We start from the raw sequence: 12,438 nt of genomic DNA on the forward strand, positions 1-12,438 counted from the left end.
GGACTGTGCTGATGGGCAGAGAAGCAGCCATCGTTTGTGTACCCTCGGACAGGGGTGCAGCAGAAGCTGCGGGTGAGAAATAAACTTCAGAGGGCCCTGAGGAGGGGGCAGCCCTGGGATACTTCATCAAGCTGAAAACTCAGCCAAGATCTCATGGTCGGAGGCTGAGAAACCCTGGGAAGGTATAGGCAGTCCCCTTTCATGTTCCTCTGACACAAATTCAGTTTCTTCTGTCACCCCAGCAGGGCAAAGACAAATGAACTGCAAACAATAGCTTAAAATTAATTTATTTAACAAATATAGCTATAATATAAATGATAATAAAATTTCAAATATACAGTATATTACATAGTACACAGAGCCCCTTCCAAAGGAGCTGGTGGAAGAACAAACACAAGGTAACAGACGGTGCTGTTACAGAGGGACGGGAGAGGCTGCTCTACGCTGCTGCCTCTTGACCTCGCCTTGCAGAAAGCAAGAGAAACGTCCTGTCTTCCAGCCCTTCCACCCCTTTCTCTTCCACAGTTCCTTCCCTTGTGGCAGGGGGAGGGCTCTCCCCAGGCTTCCAGCTGGACCGGGGGAAGTGGGGCAGGGCTGACCCACCACCGCCTTGTGACACGGAAGAGCTGGGGCGATGCCTCAGGTCAGCTGAAGAAACCGATCAGTTCCCAGGACTGCTGAGGAAAGTGGAACAGCGCTGGAGTCAGGGACCAGCATCACAGAGGGAAGCAGAGATGCCAATCGGAGCCAGACCGGAGAAGTCTCTGCTATGGGCCCTGTGGGGAAGTCCACAGCGAGGAGCAGGGAGGGAATGTGTGCGGAGCCAGTGGAAGAGGACAGCTGGCAGGCTGGGCTCGGCAGGGCTCAGCTCTATGTGAGGTGGTACATGCTGTATCCCACGTGTGCCGTGTACAGTCCTACAGGAGCCACAGGCAGCCCTGCCCGCTGGAAAGGGCTGGAAGCTCCGTACAGAGAGGCACCAGCTACAGCCGGGCCGCCCAATGGGAAGGAGATGCCGAAAGCAGCAGGCGGGATCATGGGCTTGGCTGCCATCTTCAGCTTCTCCAGCTCGGCCTCCTGGAGCCGCTTGGCCTTGGCACGGCGGTTCTGGAACCAGATCTTCACCTGCGTCTCAGTGAGACTGAGAGAACTGGAGAACTCTGCACGCTCGGCAATGGACAGGTACTGCTTCTGCCGAAACTTCCTCTCAAGGGCCAGCAGCTGAGCTGTGGTGAAGGGTGTCCGTGGCTTCCTGTTCGTCTTATGCTTGCGTAGGGTGCAGGCTGGGGGGCTCAGCCGCCCTGTGCCCAGGAACGGGGAGAAGGAGAGAGACAGCTCTGTTAGCAGTGCCCAAACCCACATGCCCCACAGAGAAAGAAGAAAGTATGGTCCTGCTCAAAGTGAAGTGGCCCAAAAACTCCAGGGCTGCCTAGGGCTCACTTCAAATTGATGTCCCCCATGCCAGTAAAGAAAGCAGATGTTTTACTAAGGAATTGGGTTTTTCAAGACTCTCGGGACCGAAGTTACTTGCAGTGCTTCATAGCAAGAACCTCTCCAAGTCCCTGGAAAAAAATGGGCAAAGGGCAGGAGTCAGACACCCACACACCTTCTGCCTGTATGGCTTCCAGTTCATACAGAGAAGACTTAAGTGGAGGGAGTGATCCTCAGAAGGAAGAAAAAAAAGAAAAGGAAAAAACCCCACACCAAACTGTCCTTTTTTATTGGATTAAGGAAAAAAAAAATAAACAAAACGGGCTGGCTGCTCAGCCTCACACTCTCTTCATTAGGCCCCTGGGAAACGGATTAAGCATGTAATTAATTACGGGCTCTGAATTCACACTCAGCCTCTATCTACCACTTTTCACCGCTCTGCTCCTCTCCTCTTGTTTAACATTTCTAAGGGTTCTCAACCTCACTCTACCACGGGTTTACTTAGCAACAACAACTTTTACTTTGCAATTTAAACAAATTAAACCACTATGATACTCCACACAAGCCTTGTTTTTCTCCGCGGAAGACAGGCAGCAACTGTTCGCAGCTCTATTAAGAGCACCCTCAAATGCTTCGGAGAGCCTCAGCCTAAGCTCGTCCCTTCCCACGGAAGCCCAGGCGGGGAGGGAGCGGGATGTGGCCGAGGGCAGGAAGCTCGGGCTGTCCGGGCCCGAGCTTAGCGTAGCCACTGACGAGGATTAAAGGGCCCTTCTGATCTCAGCCCTCCCGGAGCTGTTTTTATTATTTGAGATGTCTTCATAGTAAAGCAGGAAAACGTCAGTAACTGCGGCTCTTCGGACTTAGGAGACGCAACACTGAAGGTAACAGCTGGTGCGGCTGGAGCCCGCAGAGCCTGAAGGCGCCTTGCCCGGAGCCGGGTCTGTGTGGGTCCTTATGGAATTATTTTAGTCACTTTCGGTGAAAGCACCGCTGAGGCTGAAGTCAGGGTTTGCGCGGCTAGTTCGAGCCCCAGGTTAAGCCTAAGAGGCAGGCCAGGCTGCTTTGCCTTCCCCCCTGCACCCCATTAACCGTTTGGCACAAGGTCTCGCCCTGATGTGGCCGCTGTCCTTCCGTAGTCACAGCCTCTTTCACACACTTGAACCGGGTCAATATTCTGCACAGGCAGAAGTGGCTCGGCACAGCATGCGAATGGCAGGGGAAAGTGTGCCAAGGGAGCCAAGCCAGGGGAAAGTGAGAGGAAATCCCTAAGCCGACGGTCGCAGACGGTCCGGGGGAGTCTCCCAGCCCGCCCACTACCGGACAATACTTACTCGGAGGAGGAGGCGAGAACCGTGGGCTTTGCATCCAGGGGCTCCTCTCCTGCTTCTCGGGGCTTTCTGCCTTGACCAGAGCGTCTTCGGGCAGCTTGACCAGCCCCGCGACGGAGAAGTGGCTGCCGAGGGGCAGCGGAGAGGCCGGTGCCTCTGCCGTCAGGGCGCCCAAGCGGGGGCTGAGACTGGGGCGGGTGGCCGCCCCGGGGGGGGCAGCACCCTCGGGGCCCTCCCTGCCTCCCGGCTTCCTGTGATCGGCCATGAGCGCCTCCACGCTGAATGGCAGGAGGGACGGGGAGACCTTGGGCTTGTCGCTCTCCTCCTCCCCGCCCATCGCAGCCGCGACGGGGAGACCGCCACTGGGCTTGCTGAAGGCGGATGCAGGCAGCTCGTCGCTGCGGATGCCGGTGGACGAGGTGGTCATATCCACAGCCGGGGCCATGCAGAGACGTCCCGTCGTCGTCGCCACCGCAGTGCCAGGCGGGAGCAGACACCACAGCTCATGGGGCCGGGGCGGTGCGGTGGCCGCGGGCAGCCGTCGGCGCGCTCAGGCCCCGCGGCGGGCGGCACCGCCTAATAAAGCGGAGCGGAGAAGACACCGCCCAATCAGTGCGCGGAGGGGCGGGACGGTAGCGTGCCATTGGCTGCTGTGCAGAGACCGTGTCATCCTATTGGCTGTGTTGCGGCAGAGGAGGCTGCACCGAGGGGGCGCGGCCAAACTGGGCTTGCCGTCGAGGCGCCCCGCCCCACTCCCCGGCCCTGCTCCCTTCATCCCCGCTGCCCCAGCCGCGCTCCCCCAACCCGACTCCCAGCACTTTTCCCCACAGCCGTGCTGCCCCCAGCCCCGGGCTCCCCACAGTCCTGCTCCCCCAGAATCCCTCACCCATCCCCTGCTCCGCTCCCACAAGCCGCGCTCCCCCCAGACTTTCTTTCCTCAGCCCCGACTTCCCCAGAGTGGGGTTTCCCGCATCCCCACTCCCCAAACAGCCCAGCTCCTGACAGTCCTGCCGTGGCAATGGTATTGGAGGACAGAGAGGGTCAAAAGTCGGTGGAAAAAAAAATAAAAAATCTTAATGTCGGGAAAAAACTGGACGTTCAGTTTGCAAAGCGCGGTAGAGCGCGCCGGAGCCGTGCCCGTCTTACAAAACCAGCAGATACCGGGCTATCCCGAGTGCGACTTCACAAAGGGAGCCTATCCCTGAGCGTTCGAAAAGTGACTTTAGGACTGTTCTGTTGTTATTTGGTTGTTTCGGGTTTTGGTGGGGTTTTTTGGGGGTTGTTGGGTTGGTTTTTTTTGTTAAATGAACGCCGGCCCTGTGGTGTGCTGTTCGACGTGTCTGAGGAAATCTGCACTTAGATACATAGAGACATCAATTGTGCTACGTCTCACGGCATGGATGTGTGCGTGTCTCCAGATAATGAAATGCTCATTCACGTAAAAGGGAACATCTAAGCCCCGGACCTATTAAAGTCCTGGCTATTTTGTTTTGTAAATTCGTTTTACGATGCCTTATCCCTGCGCCCAGGACGGATGTGCAGTAAAACGGAGCCTTCTCTAATAACGTGATTGGCCGCTCGCTGAGAAAAGTTTATTGATAGCTGCAGGGCTCTAATCTCCGCCGAACACAAGAGGCTCTTGCAGTCATTTAAGGGCAATTATCTAAACGGGGAGAGGCAGCGAATTCCCTTTCCTTTTAACTGGACCCAATAAAGATGGTAGATTAGGAGCACAGAGATTATGAAATGAGTTGATATAATAGACATTTTATTAACTGATAAACAACAGGAGCTGATTGAAATGAATTGTCCGGCACACAGCTACACACACACGTATCTCACACACTCGTGAGTGTACACCCTCACTGTGGATGTTGCACGTACATATACATCACATATGTTATGCTGTACTCATCATATACGATCCCTCTACGAGAAAACAACTTGCAGGCTAGCCCCGCGCGCTCCTATAGATCGGGGTAAATGCACTTTGCGCCCAAGTATAGCTCACACAAATACATTCGGTTCCCCTCCCGATTAGTGCCCTTAGCAGGCCGGAAGCAGCGGTGCCCATCCCATCCCAGACCATCTCAGCTCCGCGCCCTGCCGCTGCCGGTGCCGCTCCCCGCGCTGCCTGCAGTCTCTTCCGAGCCCCATCGGTCCGGGAGGGGTTACTGTGGCCGGGCTGCGCTGGGGCGGGGGTTGTGTATGTGAAGGGGGGGGTGCTCAGAGAAGCGGCTGCATTGCTAATTGCGAGAATAAACAATCTGTCACGATTAGTCAGTGCCTCTAATAGGCAGACAAGTGATGTTGTTTTTAGGCGCCAGCAGCGGTCTGATCAAAGGCTGCGGCTGGAGGGGGACTATTGAGGACGTTAACCCGCATCAAGGGAGCAAGGCGCCTTAGCCCTGGGACATCGGCACATTCAGCCTGACAAAATTAGTTTGCTCTACCAATCACACGACATTTTCCCAAAGCCCCGATGCTTGACGCGAAGATTCACCCACACACACATACACATCAACCCCTGACTAGGAAAGCACTCACAAATATCCATGCATCGTGTGTCACGGTGTCACTATGTCCCCTCCACCCGATCCTACAGGTAGGATCTCTTTTTTTTTTTTTTTTCCTCTCCCTTGATCCCAAACGCAGCGGAGCCAAAAGAAACGTGATGTGTATGTGATGTGTTTGTTAGACCTCCATGCAGCCCCACGACTGCTTTCGATCTCAGGGCTTGATAGAAATACTAGAGGAAAAGCTGAGCTGTTGGGTTGGTTGGGTTGTTTTTCCTCCGCTTTTCTCTAGCAGAATGGTTTGAACATTGGAATGTTGCTGAGGTTTGAGGAGATGAGTGCGCGTCTCACACTGGGAGCGAGATCCCGCTCTCATCGAGAGCTGACAGAATGAGATAATTAGCTCTTTATTTATCTCCCAGCAATGAGCGCTTTGTGTTTACATTTCTGTCATACTCGGTGGCATTTTAATCACTGTACCATAGCGAGGACTTGGTTCTAATTCACATGCTGGCAGCTCTTGGGCTGGAAAGGGGAAGCCAGTGAAGTTTCCTTCGTTTCTTGAGCCTTTCTTTCCTCCCTTTCTTTCTTAATGAAATCTACAGGTTCCCAGCTAGAGATGGAGAAATCAAATTTCCAAAACGAAATCTCCTCCGAGATCGATTTCTTTGTTTAGAGTGAAACTTTTAGTATCCAAACTCTCATAGCCTTACTTGCTGCGCTCTGGGTGACCGAAACGCCCCTGGATTTTAGGATGTTAAGTAGACTCCGATGTGCTGACTTGCTTTTAGGTGTTTCTCTCTTATTTTCTGTAAGGGAAAGAGAAGTGAAAGGGCGGAGGGGTGTGTGTGGGGGGGTGGAATAGGTGACTTTATTGGTGCTTGTTCTAGTCCAGTGTTTTTATTGGGAACCTTGGCGCTTCCCTAAAGGCACTTGCACTAGATAACAATATTGGGCAATTAGCATCCTAAACAGTCCCGTTTCAATGTAATGAATGTGCTAGGTAAAGCCATTACCCATAGCATTTTATTTCGGGGGGGGGTTGGGGGGGGGAATAAAAGAAGGGCTGGGAAGAGTGCGTGGGGAATGGCGAGGAAGGACAGGAGGCAGCGTTAAGCCAGTTCAGGGCATTGTCTACCTTTTGTAAACGTTATCTTTGACTTAAAGGCAGAAGTCAAAAAGGAGAGGGCTGGGTTTTTTTTTTTCTCTTGTTTCTATTGTCTTTTCCTCGAGACAACAGCTCTTAGGAGACCAGACAGCCCCTCAGGACATGAGGAGGTTTTTGGGAGCTGGCGGCTCCGGGACAGCTCTGCCGCGCCGCGCACCGCCTGAGCGCTCCCTCCGCGCTCTCCGCGAGCTTTTCAGCCAGTTTTGCTCCAGCTCTCAGCGACTCAGACCTAAGGGCAAAGAGCCAGATCTGTCGCAAGTACTAAAAATGTCCTGCAGGCTTTACAAGTCCTTCAGGTCCCAACGCTCCCTGCTCCCGTCGCTGCTCCGTCTTCGCTGAGTGGGATGATGACCTCAGATTTTTTTCTTCCCTCTCCCGCTTCTCTTTCTCCCTCTCCCTTTCTGTCCAGACTAAACATAACCTAAACAACTTTTAAGGCTTCAGGCACCTGGGTTTGTCCTCGGGAGGTTACCAGGAGTGATGATTTGGATGGCCAAACTCCAGCCGCCGAGGCGTCCCGGGCTCTTTGAGGGTCGGAGTAGCCGAGCTGAAAGGAAAGCACTATTTCAAGTGGCCCAAATTAATTTGATCGCAACATTATGATGCACTTGGAAAAGATGAAAGAAAAGGCTGGCCGTCTCCTCCAAGATCTCTATAATTATAGATAATATATCCTATTTCAAAGCAATTAGCTCAATCAGGCGTAACGAGGCACTTTGCTGCCAGGGAGTAACAATGCCTTACGGTTATTTAAGCTTCAAGATGTCAAGTAGACTTCGAGACTCTCTGCTCTGCCCATAAGGGAACTTGGCTGTCTTGGTGAAAGCCCCATGGCTAAGGCAGTGCTTTCCCTTCAGTGACAGCACGCCTATTTAATTGCATGTATTTTTTAAAGCTCTCGCAAAGGTGCCGGCTCCGCCGGAGAGCAGCACCGCTGCCCCAGGCACATTTGGGGCCGGCATCAGCGACCTATCACCCCTGCCCCTGACCGCCAGCACCCACCCGTCTTTCCTCGACCGCTCGCTCCGGGATGCTTGTGCTCTTAGAGTCGTTCCTTTTCTTTCGTTCCCTTATTGGGGTGATTCAGACGATTTCTCACGAAAGTTTGCAGGAGCAGTGGTTAGCGGGGAGCACGGGCAACTACCGATCCCCGCCCCGGCGCAGCCCACCACTCTCCTCCCAATCCCGAAAGCTTCACCCTGCCCTCGCCTCGGTGTCTGCCTGGATCTTACAGATGCGAATGATCCGACAGCAAGGAGAACATCGACAGCCGGCTGCACCCCGAACGAGGCGGGGGTTCTGGTTCTGTGCCTGCCCTGTGTGGAGGGCAGGGGGGTCTCGGGTGCCGAAATACCCTCGTCCTGACCCCAACGCGCAGGGTGGACTGTCCCCCCGTGCCTAGCGGCCGTGGGGCTGCGTTTAGGCCAAAATGCCGAAAAGCAACTTTCCGCCCTTTCCCGGTGCAGCAGCAAGACGCCGTTCAGGGCTGTGGCTCCTGCTTCTCCGGGCCGTGCCGCGGAGTTGCACTGGGTCGGGCGCTCCGCGGATCTGGGGCCATCCGGGACCAGTTTGGTCAAGGGTGCCCGTCAGATCCGCGGCTCCGAGAGGCCGTGAATATAGAGCCGTGCTCGGATATAACGCTGCCTTGAGAAAATGAGTGTCTGTACCATAAACCTCTAAGTTTTCCTAGCAGGGATTTTGATTGCTGGAGGGGTAACTGAACGGGGGCAGAAATGAAGAGAAAAAAGGGGGGGGAAAAAAATCACCAAAAAAGCATAGCCCCATGAGTTAGTCATTTGAACTGGACAGTTCAAGGGAAACAGGGGGCCGGCGGCATGAATGAGAACTAAACAAAGTTTAACCACCCCTCCTTCTTCTCCCCAAGTGCAAAATGGAAACCTTATTATATGATTCACTGTGAATCACTAGATTGAATGCGATCATTATGAGTAAATGATAGTCGAGGCTCTGCTGGTCTTTTCTTTCCTAGGGGCAAAACTATAAAATATGAAGGTTATAAATGATCTTCTCTCTGCTCTCATAAAGGACGTTTATTCCAAGCCACACTATCTCGTTCCTAGTTCCTCTGGTCCTTTTTGAATTCCATAACGATCAAGGTAGATTATAGCAACTCCTGGTTTATTTGTCTTCACGTGCTTGTTTATTGGCAAAATGTTACAAAATGTAATTTGTCTCAAATTCTTTAACATGAGAAAATATTTTGTGGTTGAAGGAATCCATGCTGGTATCGCCAAGGCAATCTCTGATGCTCAGAGCAAGCTCATTATCATGCTATTTCACAGTGTTTCCATGTTTTCTCTTCATTTCTCAGGAGCATTTTACATATTGTTGCATAAGAAAAGGATTTCACCAGCTCTGGTTATGAGATTTCCTAGATTTTTTACAGGCAGAGCCAGTTTACAAAAGCTGTATTGTTTGACTGCGGTCTGGGTTTCCATTTGGGGTAATTATTGTATTCCCAGTCTTCTTCTAATCATTTGCTCACAAGGACACCGTTTTTTGGTTGTTTTTTTTTTTTTCTTCTCCTTTTGAAGAAGATTAAATACTCCAAACTTGCAAGAGCACTGGAGTAATCCCCCCACTGCCTATTGTGTAAAAGCTATTCCTCACATCTCTCCAAAGTGGTGGAAAATATGTGATGGAAAGGACAGTAAGAAAACACATAGGCTAACAGAAACGCATGTCACCACATTTCTAAAAACCTCTGTGAACTGCCAAAGTTCCAATCCAACTCTGTTTCCAACAGAGAAGGAAAATGCAAGCACAAATCAAACCCACTTTTCAGAAGGAAATACATTTCAGCTAGATAATAATCAGCTCCTGAATAAAAATTAAGAGTTTGTAGAAGGAAAAATCAAGGGAGAGCATGGCTGTGCCTGTGCAGAAGAGTTTCTCCTCTACCAGCTGCTGCCTTCAGCTGCACAGCTGGACAAGGGCTGGGAGCTGTGGCCCTGCTAGCAGACAGCAGCTCAGCTTGTAGGCACTGGAGTTGAACTTTGACAAGGCTTCTCTTCTCAGCACTTCTTTTTGGACTTTTCTGTTGGTATCACACAGCTTCCCATTGCAAGACTGCCTCCCTCCACCTTTAATTTGTGTCTGCAGACCCCAAAACTCAAAGTTATTTCCCTAAACTCACAAGGAACAGGATTGGGACAAATAAATATTTTCTTCTTTGGCTAAGATGGTTCAAAAGTAAGTCTACTACTTAGAAAAAAATATATATTCATGCACATTTACACATAGAAGGATTTTAATTTCCTTATGCAAAGGAGACTACAGAGGAACAGAAGAGTAACTGGCATCAGGTATCTTCCAGACTCTGTCTATGGAAACACAGAACAACATTACACTCCTGCAACTATAAAAGCCATCCGTAAGTATTTGAAACTGCCCTGATGATAAGTAACCTCCTGCTGGGAAGCTCCAGCACCTTATTATTTTGGTGATGTGATCTCACCACATCCTTTTGCTGAGTGGCAGGCGATGGCTAGATATGATACTGGGAGTTACATCACTCTAATAAATCAATGTAACCAAAAAAATTTAACTGCCAGAGTGTGTGTGTGGGGGGTGGGGGGTAGGGGGAAAGGTCCTAAATATTTTGTAGGGGAACTGAAGTTGTCTTTTAGAAAGCTTATATTCCTCTCAGATTTTCCATCAACCTCAAGCACAGACATAATCTAAAATGTTCCTGGCTCGCTCACTGCTGTGCTGATTAGCTTTTGAACAGAAGAGATAACGTTTCTAGACATCGGTCTGACTTGCTCTGCATTCGTGTTATTCCCTGCATGTGTGGTTTTGACATTATTTATGTAGCAAGTGTGGGCTTTCTACTGGTGTTGGGTCACTTTGCTTGTCAACACCTGGGTTTGTTTTTGGTTTGTTTTTTTCTGACACTCAAACCAGAACTTATTTCAGCCTTTCAAACTGCATTAGACTTCATACAGTCCACGGCTTGAAGGTACAACGTGTCTTTTTGGGATGAGCATCCCTTGCAGGGGCAAGCCCAGGCTGACCCATAAAGGGCCATAGGTGGCTGTGGGGCATCCAGACCAGGAGCACAGGCTGATGCCTGCCTACCTCCTCCTGCATCAGCAGTGAGGACCACATTGTGGAGCAAGATGTGATCCTGCTGTTGATTCTGAACTGTTCTGGTTTGGGGTGGCATCAGATTCGGTCTGTCCCCTGCTGTCAACAGTCCTATTAGACCCAGGATGGATTTGGGTCAGTTTGATTTTTTTTTTTTCTTCTGAGACAGTCTAAGGGATAGAAACAATGTGTTTCCACTTCTTTCTTTTTCTGCAAAATTTTCCTGACAACTGGGGAGCTAATAACAGAGACACAAAGAGGAAGCTCTGGCAGCAGGAAGAGCAGGGATGCATTCAGCACACACATCTCCATTAGGTTTGGTGGAGGTCTTTTGCAAGTCATTTCACCTCTTCTACACTGCTGTCTTCCATGAGAGACCACTCTCCACTAGTTACTAGTGCTGCTGCACTGGCAGTAGGTGATATTTGTGCACACAAACATGCACACCCCCACTTCACATCCTGACTCATGGTCACTGGAGCTGGGAGGAAATCACCACCTGCTTCACCCAATAGTATCTATTAACAGGGAAAAATGACATGCAGCAGCCTTGCAGGGAAGCTCAGGCCCTCCTTACTTGCTGACACCACCAGCTAAATACTGGTAATGTATAAAACCAGGGAGAGAAAAAGAAATGCCATAGGCTGTACATGGAGCTGACAAGGGAAGGGAGAAATAAGTTCGCATTTGTGACAGGGACCACCTCTGTTCCAGCTGAGATTCTGAAAAATAAGGGAATGGAGGGAAGGAGGAGAAAAAAAATAAAAGGAGAAAGGAACATGATGAGCATCTTGGAAAGTCTCTGGAAACTTTGCTCTTAGGAATAAATCTGCACCCCTTTCAGCAGGGCTGGCTGGGAGCCAGCCAGCTCTCCTGGAGTCCCCTTGGCCTTTTTGTTTGGAGCCTGAGAATCTGTCTGGAGCACAAGACTGGAGGGACCAGACTTGGGGCTGTAAGAGGGATCAGCTTAGGCAGCAGCTATGTATAGGAAAGGGAGTTTGCACTCCTCAGACCTTTGAGAGCCCTCCCCTGGGGCTGATGGGTGGTCAGGGGAGCTTCACCACATTTTGAGGGCAGCGAGAGGCCAGCTGAGGGGAAGTGAGGGGACAGGGTAGCAAGTGGAAGGAGAGGCTGCCTGTCCCCAGTCCCAGGATGCCAGAGCAAATGAGGTAGGATGGAAGGGATTCAGCAGAGCTCTCTGGCCCTCACTCCACCAGCCTGGGCAAGGCCTCTTAGGATGTCTCGTCCTCTCCAAGGTATTGTTGCAAGAGCAAACACCAAATAAAATGAAACATTACAAAGAAAGGGAACAAAAGCACACCAAAATGGAGTCACAGCACAGTACATTTCCCTTGCCCCACTAGCCCTTCCCGAAGACCTCTGCTGGGGTGATCAAAATGTGGGCTCCTTAAGCTCCCTGTAAGATCCAGAGATGCCAAGTGGCAACTTTCTAGCATTTATGGGTTTTCATGAGTGATTGAGCCCTTCCCAAAAATTTTGCCCCCTTACCCTTCCCAACCTAGTTATCCTGGTACATTATTCTACCCTTTTTTGTGTATTCCCCTCCACTCTGCATTATGACCTTTAGGGATAAAATTCAATTTCTTTGGCTACTTTGCAGACAAAATCTAAAGGCTGCCTTAATTTGTAGTTTACTAGCCCTCTGATGTGAGACTACATAGGGAGCTCCTATCTGATCAAACGACTGGTACCTTGACACAGCCCAATTACATGAAAATAGATCCTTGCTTATCATTTCAAACATCATATAAGTGGAGAAACTGAAGTCGCTCCCTGTCTGTTTGATTTTCCTGTTCAGACACACTTGTTTAAACAGGCACCGTGAGACTTTTCTGTAATCTTACTCGGAGAAGTTCAAAAAGTG

At 50.8% G+C, this 12,438-nt stretch overlaps 1 protein-coding gene across 1 annotated transcript; it reads right to left on the minus strand.

The window, feature by feature from the left end:
* Nucleotides 1-813: 813 nt before the first annotated feature.
* On the minus strand, nucleotides 814-3,293 carry MSX1 (msh homeobox 1). The gene is made up of 2 exons (XM_009904231.2): nucleotides 2,763-3,293; nucleotides 814-1,301 (listed from the first exon to the last, which is right to left on the minus strand). Exons 1-2 carry the CDS (start codon nucleotides 3,202-3,204, stop codon nucleotides 871-873), a joined length of 873 nt encoding a protein of 290 aa, XP_009902533.2. The 5' UTR covers nucleotides 3,205-3,293; the 3' UTR covers nucleotides 814-870.
* Between the last annotated feature and the right edge of the window lie 9,145 nt (nucleotides 3,294-12,438).

This window comes from Dryobates pubescens, chromosome 23, assembly GCF_014839835.1.
Source record: "Dryobates pubescens isolate bDryPub1 chromosome 23, bDryPub1.pri, whole genome shotgun sequence".
Taxonomy (NCBI): domain Eukaryota; kingdom Metazoa; phylum Chordata; class Aves; order Piciformes; family Picidae; genus Dryobates; species Dryobates pubescens.

Excerpts from the sequence above, each read along its gene's own strand:
- MSX1 (XM_009904231.2), bottom strand. The coding sequence starts at position 3,204 with ATGGCCCCGGCTGTGGATATGACCACCTCGTCCACCGGCATCCGCAGC. Across the intron at positions 1,302-2,762 it reads GTTCTCGCCTCCTCCTCCGA|GGCGGCTGAGCCCCCCAGCC; the intron begins GTAAGTATTGTC and ends TCCTGGGCACAG.